Source organism: Talpa occidentalis, unplaced genomic scaffold, assembly GCF_014898055.3.
Source record: "Talpa occidentalis isolate TD23 unplaced genomic scaffold, MPIMG_talOcc4v2.1 talOcc4.8, whole genome shotgun sequence".
Lineage (NCBI taxonomy): Eukaryota > Metazoa > Chordata > Mammalia > Eulipotyphla > Talpidae > Talpa > Talpa occidentalis.
The window spans coordinates 30,823,046-30,840,796 of NW_023605194.1; the positions used below are offsets into that span (position 1 = coordinate 30,823,046).

Genomic DNA, 17,751 nt, shown 5'->3' on the forward strand with positions numbered 1-17,751 from the left:
ATCACTCTATTTTTAAATTTGCTTTTCATTTTTCAATATATAAATAATACTGTAATAAACATCATTGGAAATTTCTTTCTTCTGTATCTTATTTTTTTAAGATTTATTTATTTTTTTATACAAGCACTGGGTACAGTCAGAAGCACAGGAGGGTGAGAAAATTCACCAGAGCCAGGGCGGGGAACAGAACAGGAAGACTGATGAAATACACTGTTGAAGGGAGCAGCGGGTGCGGCAGGAGAGGTCTGCGCACCATGTGGGACCCTTGCCAGTGGCCGGGGATCGAACCGGTGCTGCAGAGGCTGCGGGCAGCTTCGCAACCCAGCGCTCAACTGCCGCACCACCAGGGGAGGCCCTCTTCTATACCTTGTTTTATTTCTTTAAGCTAGATCTTGGAAGAGTATTTATTGGTTACAAATGTTGGGACTTTTTTGCTATATTCCTGAGTGCTATTCCCATGTCCACTATTATTCCCATGTCCATTATTTCCATGTCCACTATTTTCTGGAATAGATACCATGTTTATCCTTATTCATTTGGCATTTCTTTGATTGTTGAGAAGCTGAAAATTTTCCAAATGTTTCTTAGTCATTCTTCTGTGAATTGTCCCAACAATTCAATTTATAGTTATATTTGGTTCCCTGGGGAGAGAGGAAAATCACTGAGCTTTTACAAGTGCATAATGTGAGGACTAAATCAGACATTGCAGAGTGGGGCCCACAGGCCTTTTCTCAGCCCTTTCAGATGGTGGTAGGGGGCTGAATGAAGGCTCTCACTCTTCCATGAGCTTATGAATGTGAGATCACAGACGTGAAGAGGGCTGCCAGCATCTCACCCTGGCTTCTTTCCCCATTTCTTCATAGTCCTTGGCTCTGTGTTGCTCCTGTGCTCTTGAGTCACTGTAATTGACTTAGGTTTTATCCCTTGCCATCCAGACCAATTCAGACATTTGTCAGTAACTTTCTTGGTGCCACAGCAGTCATGCTGTGAGTTACCCATGGTCAGTGGACAGAAGCTATCCTGTCTCTGGGGTGTCCATGGCTTTGGGACATCCTTGGCCACTCTTCCTTCCATCTCCTTAAGGTTATCAACTCTTGGCCCTCTTCTACCAACCATTCTTCTTGCACTGTTTGTCTACCCAATCAGGACCCACTAAACTGAGGCCTAGTAGTGATTATATCACTCTTACCAGCTTCACCAGCCCCCTGCTTCATCCTGAGTGTCTTATACAAGTGCTGATTCATGATCTTATTTCTTGACCTCACTATATATAGCATTTGTCCAGTTATTGGAGCATCCTCTTCAGTGCCCCGATACTCTCTGACTTCTTACTTGGGATAAAGCCCTGTCTAGAACTCACTTGGGTTCTCACTCCTCTGCACTTTTCATAAGCCCCTCCCCCAGGGTACAGCCCCTTCTTCTTGCTCCCCCAACCTCTGTACAGCAGTTTCCTTCAAACCTGGTAAACCTTTCTGAATTGAGACATTGCCACCACTATCTCTCTCTAGACTGTCTCCTCATGGGTATTACTATCTACCATGATTAAGCCCCAGGTCACTGTCCCTTTGAGCCCTCATGGTGAGAAGACTGGGCTGCCTCTCTTGAGCTTCCATTTTTGTCTCCAAATCCTCAGCAACTGCATTTTCTCCTGTGGACTGTGGAGTCAGCTGACTTGAGTATGAGTCCTGCTTAATCACTTACTAGCCCTGGGATCTTGAGCATGAGATATCTTAGTCTCATGTTTCCTTATCTATAAAATTGGTCTACTGACATCTACCCCACAGTGTTTTTGTGAAGATTAAATGAAGCAATGCAGAAATCACATTACCACTGTGCCTAGCACATGATAAGCGTTCAGCAAATATGAACTATTGGCATTGATATTACTCTTTTGCTACATGTTTGACCAGGTCCAATCTCTGGAAGAAGATACCATGCAATTCGTGCAAAAGCTGTAGGTCATAGTCAAATTGCTTCTATTCTTCTGTTCTTTCTATCTCACCATATGTGAGTGATGGTACCAAATAGACAGAATTCATAGACACAGAGAATTCTCAACAAAGTATGTTTTAAAGGCTATTTTTCAGTGGGCACAGTCCTGGAAATGAACCAGACACCATTGTAAGAAAGAGAGGGGTCTGCTTGAGAAGATAAATGCCCAAGGACACCCTCACAGAGAAAAGTATTTCACACACATACACACCCCCTCTGGGAGCCACGATGAGTGCCATGTGCCCAAGCATTCTTTCTTTCTTGGCTTTAGCAGGGAGCAGATGGTCAGACTCAGTCCTCATTTTCCCTTTTCAAAATACAAACTGGGCTTTGTATAAAGTCTAGTTAATGTAAGGGATCTATCCATATAATCCCAGCTTCTTATGAACAACATGAATATTGAAGTGGGGCGTCTCACATCCATGGTTTTAAGTTAGGGACTTCATTAGAGTCACTTATATCTTCCTGCGTGAAGGAAAAGAAGAGAGTATCAAATATGGGAAACTCAACATATCTGATAAGTATTTATATTTCAGAAAATCAAATCTTGGCTTAAAGATGACTGCCAGGGAAATTAAGATTTGTAGCTAAAGATGGTATTCCATCTTTGGAAACCCAGGTAATTGGAAGACCCACTTGTTAAAACAATGTTTGTGAAGACAGTTTCCTTTTTACATAATAAGAATGTTTTTTAAGAAAGGAAAATTGGGGAAAACTCAAAATTAGTATTATCCATGGCCCTCTCTCGTCAGTCATAAATGAGTACTCTTGACATTTTGACGAGGACAGTTTTGTAAAGGCAGACAGTGGCAGTTAATTTTATCCAAGCCTCTGCTGGTGCCATGACATTCCCATGAATGCTCTCAGGTAGCACCATCATGGTTCAGAACCCGTCAGCTACAGAGAGCGTCTCATACAGTGTTTCTGAGGTTTCTTTTACTAGTGATTGCTAATTAGGAACACTTGCATTCTCAGGGCTAATCAGAAAAACTTCATGAGATAGAAGGAGGAAAAACAGCAGGAAAAAACAAGTGATACCAGAAACTGGGTCTGTGGTGTTTCTTGCCACAGGAGCAATGAAACCAACATCATTCTTGTGTGTTTTTATGCTCATCTCTCGCTTCTAAATTTCAGACTATGATAAGTGTGTGCAAATGGCCGATTTGAGTCGTGCACAACAGGCCCAACCCAAGCCTCTCACTTGGATTCAGAGATTGTCATGCACAGAAAATGCACTGTTTGAACCGAGGTTGGAGGACACCACAGGAGGCCTTCTGTGCATGTCACTGGATAACGTGCAAACTGGCAAAGAGACAGGGGCAGAAGGAATGAGAGGCAGGTGGGTTTGACACATCTGTTCTCAGAGCCCCAGTCACCATGTACTTGGTGCTCTGGAGTGATCTGCACCTGAAGAAATTGTTCAGAGGAGGTCAAATGTCTAAGGGCAATTTACATTCATTGGGTAACTGTCAGCTAAGCTCACAGAGATTTCCTGAAGACCGGATATGAACAAAGTCTATGCCAGACACCATAGGGAAGACTTGCTGGCCTATTACTATGTTGCTTCTGTCTTTAGGTAGAGAAAGAACTAGGTGTTCATAATTGAACAGTACTAAATAAGCAAGTTGTAATAAAGCCTACTTGGTCTTATTATATGCCAGAGACTGTTTTAAGCACTGTTTCTTTCAACAAATTTAACCATCACACCCCTGTGAAGTTCTGGTTCTCTCCATTCTACAGAGGAAGCAATGGAGTTTGGCATTTGAACACACAACTGGCTCTGACCTCTACTTGTGCTACTTTCCCTATTGATGGAGTGCTTGCAATTTAATTTACAAGTGAAAATAATGAGCTTATAAACACAACTTTACATTTTAACACAATGACCCATACAGTGTAAAAATAGCCTGGAAGTTGGATTACACTTACATTGCAAGTTGTATAAATAGTGCAGATTCATAGGGAGCGCGTGACCAGTGAAGCTTGCTGAAGGAGCTGTTTTTGAAGACAAATACATCTGCTTCAGCAAGTGGGTAGACATGATTCATTATGTGTGTGTGTGTATATATAGATATATAATATGTATATACATATTATATCTTAAAGTAATTCTTAGAAAATTATTGCCCCAAATTCTGTTGATGCAAATGTGCCTTACCATGCATTGCAAACTGAATCAATAATGTTGAGGCAAAACAGTCTGTCTCTTGCTAGGTAAAAATCTACCCCAAATTGCTTAAAGCAATCATTTTGTTATCCCATTTCACAATTTTCTGGTTAGAAATTTAGGCAGCGGGTAACTGGAAGACTCTCCTGCTTTGCTTGGTATTGACTGAGTCGCTTGGCGGTACTCAGGATTCATCTGGAATCCTCAATGGTGGCATTACTCACATGTGGCCCCTTCTTGGGGATGGCTGGGACTGTGAGCTCTGCTGGGTCTTTTGTAGTCCCCATGTGGCCTCACACTCTCTCCATGTCCTTCCTTCAGTAAGGAAGCACTTCTATATGGCAGCTCAGGCTGCAGGGGCCCAAGACCAGGCTGCCAGTCCTCTTAAAGGCTAAACCCAGAGTCGGCACATCATCAGTTCTGCTACAATCTTTTGGTCTAAGCAATCTCAAGTCAGCATAGATTCACGGGTAGTAGAAACAGACCCTACTTCTTGATGTCAGAGCATTTGTGACCATCTTTAATCTGCCACTCAAATTGGTAGTATCTCATAGCACTTTTTAGTTTAAAACCCAAAGAGGCCATGACTGAATAAAAGCCACCTTGAGAATGTGTTCACTGCAAGGCATCCTTCCTGAGACCCACGGGGCTTCTAATGACCTGCCGGTGGACTTGTGCAGTGGCAGCCAACCTTCTCAGTAGAAAAGTGAATTAAAGTCTTCCAGTAAACTGATAATACTCTAAGTTTAGTTTATGAATATCAATTTTTCATAGCCTTTGTAACTCACTGCAGAGGTTACCAGTAATGTTATGTGAAACCAGAATTCTAGTACCATCTGGATAGTCTCAGTATCACAGCCTAGAGCAATTATTTGGATACAGGTTATTTTTGTGGAGATGATTCCAGGAAGCAGGAGTGAGCAGAGAGAATGAGATAAGGGAAGGTGGGTCAGTAGAAAAAAAGCAGGGGGGTGGCATGGGGGAGCCTTCTTTTTCATTGAAGTAGCTGTTGTGGGCAACCAGGGCTCAGTTCCAATGAGAAGTATACAGAAGGCCTTCCAGAATTTACACCTGAACAACAGGAGGATAGACACTGTCAAGACAAGCCTGGGATATAGGAAATTATTCCTATTTCATGGTTTGGAAAGGGAGGTTATAAAGGGCTGCATATCCAACCCAAAGGTGAAGTAGTGGGAGATTTACAGGAGGCTGGATGACTCTAGAGTCCCTTCTAAGGCAGAAAGACCCCAAAGCCCTTTTTCCCAGTACACACTGATAACCAGATTGGTCTTTGATGGGGTCTGTTAGTGGATCGGTCTGTTAGTGAATCAAATGGCTGATCTGGCACAGACTTGCCTTCCCTAGGCCACTAGCCACATCCAGAAATGCTAGGAAGTTGCTTCCTGGGCCATTTTATCTCATCTTGTCTTCTTTCCCCACAGCCCATGCATTGGCCGGGAGCAGTTGGAGAGTATCTCTTTGATCCAGAAGCCAAAGACTTGTCACCCTGTCTCTGAGCCACCTATTCAGAGTATGCACATGTGTATGAACCAGGCCAGGGGCCAGGTTTTGTGGTCAAGGAAACTTTAAGTGACACTTGCTTTGATTCTTTTGTTATTTCTTCATTATGCTTCATCAATCATGTTTATAGCCTTTTTGTTTTGAAAAGTATCTCCCAAATTTCATATGGTCAGAAAGAGTGCTTGTAACACACCTTTAGCTATGAACCTGAAATGTGTTAGAGCTGGTAGAGCTGGTGGAGAGATTCCCAGTACTCTGGTCCGGTACGAAGAACCTGCTGTGAAATGATATGGTTGGAAAGCTCATCATACGGTTTAGTCACAACTCTTCATGCAGGCCCAGAATATCACCTCCACTATATCAGAAACCATATGTAGAGTAGGCGGCATTGCCTTCTGCCACATCCTCCAGGCAATTCCCCAATGGAATGTAAAGAGATTCCAGAACTGAAGGAAATATTTATGCTTAATGAGCATTAAGCCTGTGAATTGAATCTGGGTGACTCTCATGAACTGTCTGCCAGGTTAGGCCATGGTCCCTGGGGCAGTAGGAATGTGGAAAACATTGAGTGGATGGTCACCACTTGGGGCTTTTCCCCCTGGGCTCTCTGATGGGAATTGAGTGTCCCACCCAGGATTCCAGACCACCCAGAACAAACTCAGGGCTCTCTTTCTGTCTCCTACAAGACCCAAGCTGGGGGAAGCACCGTAGGGCACGTATGCTGGACTGTGGGGCCTTATCACCCTCTGACAATTAGAGGGCCAGAGGGGAAACCTTGCTGTCTCATCTCTGCTCTAATTTTATTTTTAGTTTTCCATGCCAGCAAGTATATCTCTGCTCAAATTCTGCCTTGTCTCAAGACCAAAAAAACAAAACAAAACAAAACAAAACAAAAAACCTACAGTGAGTTGTATGGAGAACAAGTAAATCCCATGGCCCTGCTTCTGCTCTCTTAGCTCAAACTTAACCAGCATTGATCCAGTGAGGTTCATCAGAAGTATGTGTTCAGTAATCCATTCAGTGTGTTTGTGTTTGTGTGTGTGTGTGTGAGAGAGAGAGAGAGACAGAGAGAGACAGAGACAGAAAGAGAAGGAGAGAAAGAGAGAGAGAGAGAGAGAGAGAGAGAGATACTGTCTCCTGGGGTTGGGGAAACACAGTGTAGGTCTTTGTTGCCCCCTTAGGGTCACAAAATAACAGGAGGAAGAGCTTTTCAGCCAAAGCCAGTCAAGAAATTGTGCAAGTGACACTGAACCAGGATCCAAGTTGTGGTTTTGGTAAGTAGGCTCCCAGCAGGTGATGCCCAGTGTTTCACTCTGGACAGAAGGGAAGTGTGAGCCAGCTTCCCTCTTGTCTTTTCCATTCCTCTTTCTGGGCTTTCCTCTCCTAGTTGACTATTTTTCATTTATCACTTCTGGTTCAAAGTTTTCCTTCTTGGGCTAATAAGGTTTGGGGGTATATGTCATGAAAATCTTAGTTGTTTAAAAAAAAAATCCTAGTACCATGTGACAACATTTCTCTAGTATATTTAGATTCTTAGCGATGGGGAGGAACACAAAATCTTTTCATCTCTTAACTACTTACCACATTAACACTTTAGACCCTTAGGATAAGAAATAATACATGGAGACAAGGTAATTGATTAAAAAACATCTCTTTCCATCCCTGATTATCTACTGGAGCAAAATCTGGTACACATTCATGGGCAGTGGTCCTAGCTCTAGCTGTGCTTACTGATAAGGGTCAATTTACTTTCCTCCATGTGTCAAGGAAGAGTAGAAAGAGCTGTTTGAGGATCAGAGGACATAGATACTAATATCAGCCACTTGGTAGCTGTGTGATCTCAAGCAAATAACCTAACCTCTCTAAGCTACAAAATCATTAAGTATCATGAAAAAATCATCTTGGATTACAGGTTTTGTCATTAATGAGGGTGAAGATGTAGGCAAAGTTTATCCTGTCATCTTTATATCTTCTCTTATACCTGGGGGACCAGCTGAAAAAGCTAAAAAGATCAAACCAGGTATGTCTTCTTTTTAAAATGACCTGAGGTGCCACTTTAAGGAATGGCTCTTTCTTGAAGGTATTGAGAACTTTAATTTTTTCAGGAGCCGATACTAGCCTTGAATCACATCAGTCTGGAGGGCTTTACATTTGACATGGCTGTTAGAATGATTCAGAATTCTCCTGACAATATAGAATTAATCATCTCTCAGTCAAAAGGTGTGTCAGCCTGCTTTCAGAAGTTTGGCGGGGGTGGGGGGGGGACCCTCCTCTATTATCAGTATGTTATTGCTATGGGGTTTTGGATCTTTAAGCCCATGCAGGTCTTTTGCATTGCTTTCCTTGTGACTTTCAAAGAAGCAATGTAATGGCACAAATCAATAAGCCCTGCAATTTCAGGGGCAGAATGAACTCTACTGGTGCTTGTCCTGCTGAATAGGAGTAGCCTATGCTATCCTTTATTGGAAATGGCCAATACACCCATTGGATTTTTTTGGTTCACTCTTCCTGCATGGCAGGGAAGACATTCTTTTTGTTACTGAAGTCAGTATAGAAAGTGATTGTTCCAGGATTTCTACATAGGTGGAGCTTAGGTGTGGGAAGGACACTGGGGAAATGTTCTTGAAGCTGAATTTGCATAGCAGGCATGCTGTTCTTACTTGGCGTGCATGTTAGAGATCAACCAAAAAGGTAACTTTTTTTTCCAACATGATTTTATTCATCCTTTATATAAGTAGTATGGAAAAACAATCATTTACAGCAAAGAAAAATATGCTTAATTGGGGCAGTTTTGGAGGGGGACTGATGGAGGTAATGGGGGAGGGGAACATTCACTCTGAGTTACCTGAGAACATCACTGCATTTTGCTTGGATGATCCTGTAATTTTACAGCTGACTGCCTGCAAATTCAGGCTCATGGGATTTATCCTCACACTCCAGAAGCATTGCACAATTTCCCTTATGTACACAAATCCTTCATATCACACCAACCAGCATTTTCTAGGTCCTAACTATAGATATTCCATTTCCCTGCCCTCTGAAAATCATGCACACTCTCTCATTCTTGACATCTAGACATCATCACCAACAGATGACTTTCCCAGGTGTTATAATCTCCCTGGTTCAGAAGTCATGGAGGGAAGAGGTGTAGCAAAACTGGTGCCTCAGTCAGGACCTTTCATCCCAATCTTGGAGTTGACCGAGGGGCCTGCCCCAGCACTTCTAACACCAGAGACCCAGCTCACTTTCGCTGTTGGATTTCCCAAAGTTATCACTATTCTTACCACAATAATTTACTCTCCTTGTATTCCCTGCCACACTTTCCATGGGGTAGGAAGAAAAGGAGAAATAAAATCATCCTTTTTTTTTAAAATCAAGATATATAATGCAATTGATCTGGGCTCAATATAGTGTTGTTTAAGGATGATGGCCCATTGTGATGGGGAGATGTCAAAAATTGACACTCAAAGTCTTCCAGGTTCAAAGCACAGTCACATATTAAAATACTAGACAGCAGGGCCTCCCCTGGTGGCGCAGTGGTTGAGAGCTGGGCTGAGAGGCTGCTTGCAGCCTCTGCAGCACCAGTTCAGTCCCCGGCTGCTGGCGAGGGTCCCACATGGCACAACAGACCTCTCCTGCCATACCCACAGCTCCCCTCGGCAGCGTATTTCGTCAGTCTGCCTGTTCTGTTCCCCACTCTGGCTCTGGTGAGTTCTCTTGCCCTCCCGCACTTCTGACTGTACCCAGTGCTTGTATAATAAATAAATAAAAGTAAAAAGAAAAAAAGAATACTAGATAGCAGATTTCCCACAGTGCCCATGGATAACTTGTCCTCTCTCCCAGGGGCTTCAGTGACTTGTTGCTAACACTGCCTCATCACAGTTGGGATTCCTCACACAACTGCTACCATTACCAGAGGAAGATGTCTCCATGGTGATGCTTGATAGGTCTTGACCTCTATGAATTTCTATTTGGCTAAGCTGCTGTGAGGGCAGGCAGTTCAGATCAGGGACAAGACAGATAATATTTCCATGATAAGCAGCCATCACTGACTACAATAGGTTGAGTTTTAATTAGCCACAGAAGGTCTCCCAGCTTGCGTTTCTATTAGACAGGACACAAGTTCACAGCTTGACTTTTAAATTCAACCATAAGTCCCATTCTTGTCTCTTACGGAGGGTGTCGAGGAAATGGAACAGATGCTTTCAGTATTGCTAGAGGACAATGAAGTGGACTCTATGAACAAATTGGCCAGGAATGAGGCATTATGGAGTGGTGACCCCACCAATCCCTACTGATCCCTTTAGATTTGAATGTCTTCAAATCTAATTCATTAAATTAAATTCAGTGTGTGAGTTTGGGCACTAATGAATCCAATGAATCTGGATGCTAATGGATCTGTATCAAAAGCGGTAAGCCTATTGGTGTGTTTACATATACAGATCCAAAGGTAATATAAATAAAATGCCTCTTTCCCGTGTGCATTTGTTGACTAGTTAACATAAACATATTAACAGTGAATACATCTGTTGAGGGCCTTCTGAGATGTAGTCATTCCATCTGGTTCTCTCATATATAGTATCTCTAGATTTCATCTGTAAGACTTACCAACCATACAAGGTAGTTGATATTATCTCTAGGTAAAGGGAAATTGAGGTTCAGAAATGTTAAGTATTTTTCCCAAGGTTTTATCTATTGATTCTCGACCTTGTTGTCTTTCCTTTGTTCTGTGCTTGGTCAAAGGTCAGACACAGGGTTTAAAAGTAATAGGTGGCTCAGCCTTCATAGGAAGTCCATGGTTAGTTATTGCCAAGCTCCCAAAAAGGATCTGATGTGTTCTGCTTTGGGGATTACAAGTGTGCTCAGCAGGGTCTATAGATGAGACTGGGTTTAAGAGCACCACCAATTGCTAGTTATGGAATCTTGGTAAGCTTCTTAATTTTTTTTGACTATGCTTTCTCATATTTGAACAGAGATAACACCTTCCCGGTGGGTATGTTGAAAGATGGAGGGGTGTGTGTATGTGTGTGTTTGTGTTTCTCTGTGTGTATGCGTACTGCCCATCACACTATGGGGGATCTGGTATTATTGACTCTCTATTACTCCTGTGTTTTCATAGTTGTATTGCAAAATTTCATTTAAGTTTCGAATCACATCCAGAATCATCCCTCCATTCTAAATACAACATCCATCATGATGTGTGCAAAGCTCACATCATTCCCAGCAGCTATAAAAGGTCTCTCAGTCATTGGAATAAAGCCCTGCACCCCATGTAGAGATACCACTGAGATACCAACCTTTCCAAGTTGTTGACTCCTTCTTGGCTTGTTTTTATAGGTGTTTGTGGTAATCCCTCAAACAAGGAGAAGGATAACACAGCCAATTCTGGGATTTTCTCCACAGACAGCCTGAGCAATGGGCACCAGGAAAGTTTTCTGTCACACACAAGAGACCATGAGAGAAACAGTGAAGAACTTGAAATGGCTGGGACTCAGAGTTTAATGCCCAGGTCGGGGCCTCAGGTCTCCTTTCTGCCATTAAAGGTAATCATCCCCTTGGTTGCCTCTGTAGAATTTGGAGGAAAGAGAATAGGCTGTGGAGCCTAACAGTGCTGGATCCAAGTTCTTTTTTTCCCTTTATTTGCCATGTCAGAGGGGGATGCATCTCAGCTTTCTCAAGTACAAAATGGAAGTAAATGAATTTATGGTTGTTGAGAAGACTGTAAAGTGGGAAAGGCAAAGCTTAGGTCACAGGGCTCAGTGTTTGAACCTCTAGTGTCCTTAGTCATTAACTATAATTGTTCCTTATAATACCGCTGGTTGCTGCCAACGTCAATGTGTGGACAACCAGGCCTATCTCATATTCTTGACCTCTAGTTGGTCTCAAGGTGCCAACAGGTGAGCAGGTGAGTGCTAAGAGGTGCCACTGCCTATGCAGGTTAACTGCCCTCATGCTATCTTTATTTTTGCTTGTTTGATGCAGGGTCCTGGGTCTTGTCCTCCAGCACCTTCAGAAACTAATGCCAGTGAAATCTACTTTGTAGAACTGGTTAAAGAAGATGACACACTTGGATTCAGCGTGACTGTAAGAGTTATTAGGCGAGCTTACAGAAAAGTAAACAGTAGGAAAGACGCTCATTTGAAACCTTGGTGGGCATTTCATTCAGCCCACAACTCCAGAAGTGTGCTCTCTGGGTGCCAGCAGCACGTGGGAAGTGGATGCACCAAAAAGACCCTGCGATGCCTGGGTCAGGGAGGGAGTTTAAGGACAAATTGGGAGACCCAGAGCAAATGTGGGGTGAGCAGGAACTCTCAGCAGTGTGGCTGAGCTGATTCCAAGGTTATGCTGAATACCGAGGAGAAGACAAAAGGGTGGGGCTGCAGGGACACAGGCCAAAGGTTGAGTGGGGTGCTCCGTGGCCAGCCAGGGCTGGGTCATGTTCATAGAGGAACCTGGTCCTCCTGCCTCCAAGGCCAGGATGAGCATTTTGCATTTGGTTTCTGCAGAGAACAGAGGGGAAAAAAAACTATGCGAGATACAATCCCACTGATGTGAAAATATGTGTGCATACATGCATAAAATAAATTAAAAGAAAAAGAGCTTTTTAGTGATCTGTGGAGAAGTTTGATGATTATTAAGCTAAAAAAAAAAAAGTAAGTTGAAGTATAATAGGCACTTTAATTCTACTTTTCTATCACAAACACACACACAAGACACAAGACGTGCCTTCGGCCCTGCGGCCTATCCACCTACCCTGGTCGCTGCCTGTAGAGAGGGGCAGTGGTGTGGCACATCCATGTGACTGGTTCCTGAGCACGTGCCTTGGCCAGTGCAGGAGCGGGATGTGGACAGCCCCCTTACTTGCCTTGTCTCCTCACACTTCTGATGAGCTCCAAACCTGACTGTCCAGGGGATAATATGGTCCAAACAAAGAGGTGAATGTCTAAGATGGTGTCACATGATGATGCGCTGAAGGGATAGAGCGGCAGGCAGGTGGGGGCTTCCTTAGTCAAGGAGGTCAGGAAGGCCCATCCAGAAGGAGATGGACAGGTGGTGTGTTTTCCATTGTGTTTTTCAGGGTGGCATTAACACAAGTGTGCTCCATGGTGGTATCTATGTGAAATCCATTGTTCCTGGAGGGCCGGCTGCCAAGGAAGGGCAGATCCTGCAGGGTGAGGCGCAGGGTCGTACTGGACACTGCATTCTGAGGTGTGATGAGTCCTGGCCTGGGAAGGCAGCTCCTGGCCTCCCTGATTCTACTCTGACACCTTGTATAAATGTTGCCTCTCCAGGTCAATGTTTCCTCACCTGGAAAGGGGGTAATTCAACCTGGCCAGGCCACTGATGTGGGGACTGAATGTTTTTGGTGGCACATTGCACAGCATAAAATGACTTAAAGTGATAAATTCTTAAAGAGCTTGATGCTGTTTGGCTTTTGTGGCAGAAAATAGTGCTTCTCGTGAGAACAGAGTGTGCTCACATAATGATTTCCTGTTTAGTGTGGGAGCAGCACTGTGAGCCTTCTCTCTGCCCTTCCTCATGTCCACTGAGGAAGCTTTGTTCTCCAAAACAGCCAGAATTGAGCCAAAAAAGGAACCTCAGATCGTACTCATCTCCAATCCCCCTAGAATTTGTGTTCCTGGCATCAACCACGTCCCTTTGACTTTTTTTTTTTTTTAAGTAAAACACTTTCAGAAAACAGAAATATTACCCCTAAGAAATTTGAAAATACCTTCAGGAACTGTTACGTAGGGAGGCAGAAAGGCAAGACTGTCACAGCAAGTTCTACCACCCCAGAAACCAACTATCAAGAGCCTTCTCTATCAGCCTTCTCCGTCACTGCTCCTGAAGAGGTTCAGAGTGGTTGGCACTGGGCAGGAGGGCTTTTTGCAGCATGTTCCCTGCCCCTCCTGAGACTACATGGAGGGACGCTGGGTGGGAGCTTCCCTGAAAAGCTGTGTGGCCCTGTGGAAAAGCTCCTGTGGCCCCAGGAGCATGACATCTGTCCCTTTCCCAGGTGACCAGCTCTTGCAGGTGGATGGAGTGAGTCTGTGTGGCCTCACCCACAAGCAGGCCGTGCAGTGCCTCAAGGGTTCTGGACAGGTGAGTGCGTGGTTAGCAGGGAGATTCCCTTCCATTCCAGGGCTTTCCTGGACAGCATCAGAAATTGCAGTTGCCTCTGGTGGGGCAAGCAGGAAGCAAAACAAGACTTTCTTTTTCTTCTCTTTCACTTCCTTTAACCACCACTTTTCTATGGAGAAAAGAAAGCCAGGATGAAGCAGACAGATGTTTTGAAGTAGAAAACCTCACCCCCTATAAATAGGTTGAATAACTGTCTTTTCATTTGTAGAGAATTCTGGAATTAGACAGCTGAACAGAGCTGATGGAGTGAGACCTTGTGGGTCTCCTGTCTGACTCTGGCTGCCCCTCACCTCTCTAGTCCAGCCCTAGCTGATCAGTGCTTCCTTTTGCCTTCAGGCCTTCTCACCAACCTGCCCTCCTCCTCCCCCAACCCCTGCCAGATTATCCCTCTGTGTGAGGACAGGCCTTAATCTCCTGGGCTTCTTTTCATAACAAATAAGCAGATATTCAAAATGCCCAGGCATTCACTCATTACATAACTCCTATTTTATGCAGTACCCAGGCAGCTTCTGGGTGTCAGGGCCTCTGCTTGAGAGTGGGAGCCTTTACTTGCCTCTTGCCTCTGTGTTCTAAACACCAGAGCTGGCATTGCTATCTCAGTAAGTTAGGAGCTGGGAGAGACAGAAAAGTCTTCTGGGGGCCCTTCTAACAAACCACGGGGCAGAAGGGTCCCTTTTTCCTTCCTTTTCCAAGCAGTCTTTTGGCATTTACTTAAATTTGGCAAACTTGGTTGATATATTTTGAGAACAGAGCCATAATTTATTAGTTATCTTTGTTCTATAAATCTTTGCAAATGAACTTGGTTATAGAAGATACTTGGCTGGCCTATTGGCAGCAATCTCAGGAGGGCATTGCCACCTGGATCAGGGGTTTGGTGCTGAATGATTATTGCAGCAGACAGTGAAGACTCCTGATTGGAAGCTTGACATTTCCAAAAGGCTGCCAGGTGATATTTAGCAATGGGTTCTTGAATTATACTTTGGTTAAAAGAGTATAGAGTATGTGTGGAAGAAGGAAGAAGAGGAAATTGAACCAGAAAGAAGAGGGAGGCCAAGACGGTATAGGCTTGGGATACCATGCTGTGGAGGGGGAAAAGGGACTGTTTGACTTTTAAGAAACAGGAAAAATTGGAGACTCTTAATCAGAAGTGTTGCACATTCAATTTGTGGCTTAGTTAGATCCACAGATAACCACGATGGGCTGGAGCTGTAGTTAGGGGCCAGGAAGCCGAGTTAGCCACAATCGGCTGAGCATCGATAGCAGGAGAGGGAATGGAGGAAGAGGAGCAATAAGGGAGATTTGGAGAGCATGCAAGCCATAGGAAACAGATGGCTCTTTGGAGGGCAGAGGTGGGAAAGCCGGACCACTGCAGCATGGCCTTGGGGAAGAGGGGAGGCTAGCTGGAGATGGTTCGAAATTCTGAGAGAGCATATACAAGGGAAGGCCTGTTTTAATGTTTTAGGCAGAATGAAGAGGGGGAGACAAGGATGCATAAAAGGAAGAAGATGAATTTGGCCTTAAATACACTAAAAAAGTGGTACATGTGTTAGTTCTAGGAGCATTTGTCCAAGAGAGAGTTGGAAATACAGTTTTGGATCCTATCAAATAGCCTAAATTGAAGATTTTGATTTGAGAAGCAGCTACTGGAATTATCAGAAAATTAAGAGGCATTTGCAGAGTGAAAGGAGAGATTCCTGTCTGCCATATGAAGTATAAATGGAGTTTGTCCATCTGTCCTTCTAGGTTGCAAGACTGGTCTTACAGAGGAGAGGCCCCAGGACTGCACAGCAGTGTCCTGCTAATGACAGGATAGGAGATGAATGCACAACTGTTTCCTTGGCAACAGCCTTGCCTGGCAGGCCCCTGAGCTGTGTCTCAGCGACAGATGGTGAGAGGAGAGAGAATCGAGTGTTACTATTGTCATGTCATCCTGTGCCGCTTTTGAACTGTCAGCTCAAAAGGGAAAGCAGGAAGGCTTCTTCTGGGTTCTTAAAAGAAAAGCCCGCAGTGGTGATCATGATGCAGCTGACTTTCTGATGCAATGGAAGCTAAATTAGTGAAATACGTTTCTAGAAAAAATAATGTATTGTGCCAAAAATGATTCTTTCCCCAAGTCTCCTGAGCCTTTCTGATCAGTAGCTGGAATGTTTGTGTGTAAGATTTTCAGGGATGAAATTGGAGTGAAAGGTCGTGCATATTCTGGCCAAAGCTCTGCATTCCAGCCAGTACATTTGTAACAAAAGAGCTGAGGATTGATGTGGCAGGTGGGAAGAGGAAAATACCTAGTCTTGTAATCAGCATCAATTTATAAAGCAAATCCAAGATGAATTTACAGGGGTGTCATTTCAAATAATGACAAATCTTCTGATGGGCTGCCTCTCTGCACCTCCTTGTGGTTTTGTTTCCTGCTAGGAAAGCATTTATTTCCTCAGTATATCATGAATTGGGGCTTAGCTATTTTTCACTGCCTTTATAGAGAATTTCCAGCCCTGCTGCAGGAGGTATAAGTCAGACTGAATGCCAGGTAGCAATGGTGAATAATGGGGCTAGATGGAGAGAAAAGTGTGCAACTTAAAACAAGTCTGTGTCCTCTTTCTTGCTTCTTTGCCTACTCCAGTGAGGGCTTTTGAGAAACTGACTACAAAATGAGCTTATGGTGATGGTAAATTTGTCCATACAACACACTTGAATCTAACCTCTTTAGGATCCTATATTCTTGCCTCGGATCAAAGTTTACAAGTTAATACTCTGTCTCTACTGATTGCTTGACAACTGAGTTAGTGAAGGCAGACTAGGGGAAGCCCAGGGCCTCTGTAGCTGCCATATTATCTATGTTCCTGGGACAGTGTCATTCTTAGGCGCCCAGAGGCAGCTCTGTTCTGTCTTATGTCAGTCCACACAGCTAAATGAAATAGCAGCTAAAACATTTCCATAAAGTTGGCCATAATTGTGCCCATGGTTTAATGATGCAAAATTTTGTTTCAAGTATACCAAAAATGATTGAAATTTTAAAGGAGTAGTAGGAGCATACAGAAAAGTAGTTTTACTAAATGCCATGGGCATATTTTATGTGGCTATAAACTGTATCTTTCTATATAAATATTGTTGATTATCTGCAGTTGTACAGTCTGATATGATAGCTGTTTGCCACATGTCACTGTTGAGTCCTTGAACTGGTCAATCCAAGTTGTAAAAGTCCATTCTGGATTTTGAAAACTTACTTCACAATAAGAATGTCAACTATCTTATTAATAATTTTTCATTTGATTACATGTTGAATGGTACTACTTTAGCTATATTGAGTTAAATAAAATGTGTTATTAAGTTTAATTCACCTGTTTCTGCTTGCTTTTTAAAATGAACTCTTTGAAAACTTTGAAATGACATATATGACATTTCCCTACAGCTCACATTATATTTTCATTGGAAAGCACTGATTTATAATATTATAATGAACTGTCATAAAAATTAGCAAAATGAAATCTTTTTATATAAAACAAATAATTCATCTATCTGACAATTTGCATTTGGAGGCTGGCTGATTTAATTTATAATATCTACTGAAGAATTGATCTTGTTCACATCCCATGATACAGGTCCTAAGTTTGAAGTCAAACTGAGAAAGAATGCCAGTGGCCTGGGATTCAGCTTTGTGCAGATGGAGAGAGAAAGCTGTGGCCATCTCAAGAACCATCTTGTGAGAATCAAAAGGCTCTTCCCAGGGCAGCCAGCTGAGGAGAATGGGGCCATCGCAGCTGGTGACATCATCCTGGCTGTGAACGGAAGGCCTACAGAAGGCCTCGTCTTCCAGGTGGGAGGCCAAAGTGATGCGGCCATGTACAAGCTGATGCCGGCCTGGTCCTCTTGGGCCACTCCCCAGAGGGAATACTCTGGGTTCTAGAAAACCACACTTGGAGCCTGGAATTTGA

General features: G+C 43.5%; 1 protein-coding gene across 1 annotated transcript in view; it reads left to right on the forward strand.

Annotated features, from left to right (window-relative positions):
• Positions 1-17,751, forward strand: part of FRMPD2 (FERM and PDZ domain containing 2) — a 70,593-nt gene that overhangs the window by 41,495 nt on the left and 11,347 nt on the right. Inside the window, exons 15-23 of the mRNA XM_054690410.1 lie at positions 3,127-3,331; positions 5,602-5,690; positions 6,862-6,954; positions 11,084-11,223; positions 11,663-11,764; positions 12,759-12,852; positions 13,698-13,783; positions 15,566-15,710; positions 17,419-17,633. Coding sequence (XP_054546385.1) covers positions 3,127-3,331; positions 5,602-5,690; positions 6,862-6,954; positions 11,084-11,223; positions 11,663-11,764; positions 12,759-12,852; positions 13,698-13,783; positions 15,566-15,710; positions 17,419-17,633 — 1,169 coding nt within the window. The remainder of the gene's footprint in view (positions 1-3,126; positions 3,332-5,601; positions 5,691-6,861; positions 6,955-11,083; positions 11,224-11,662; positions 11,765-12,758; positions 12,853-13,697; positions 13,784-15,565; positions 15,711-17,418; positions 17,634-17,751) is intronic.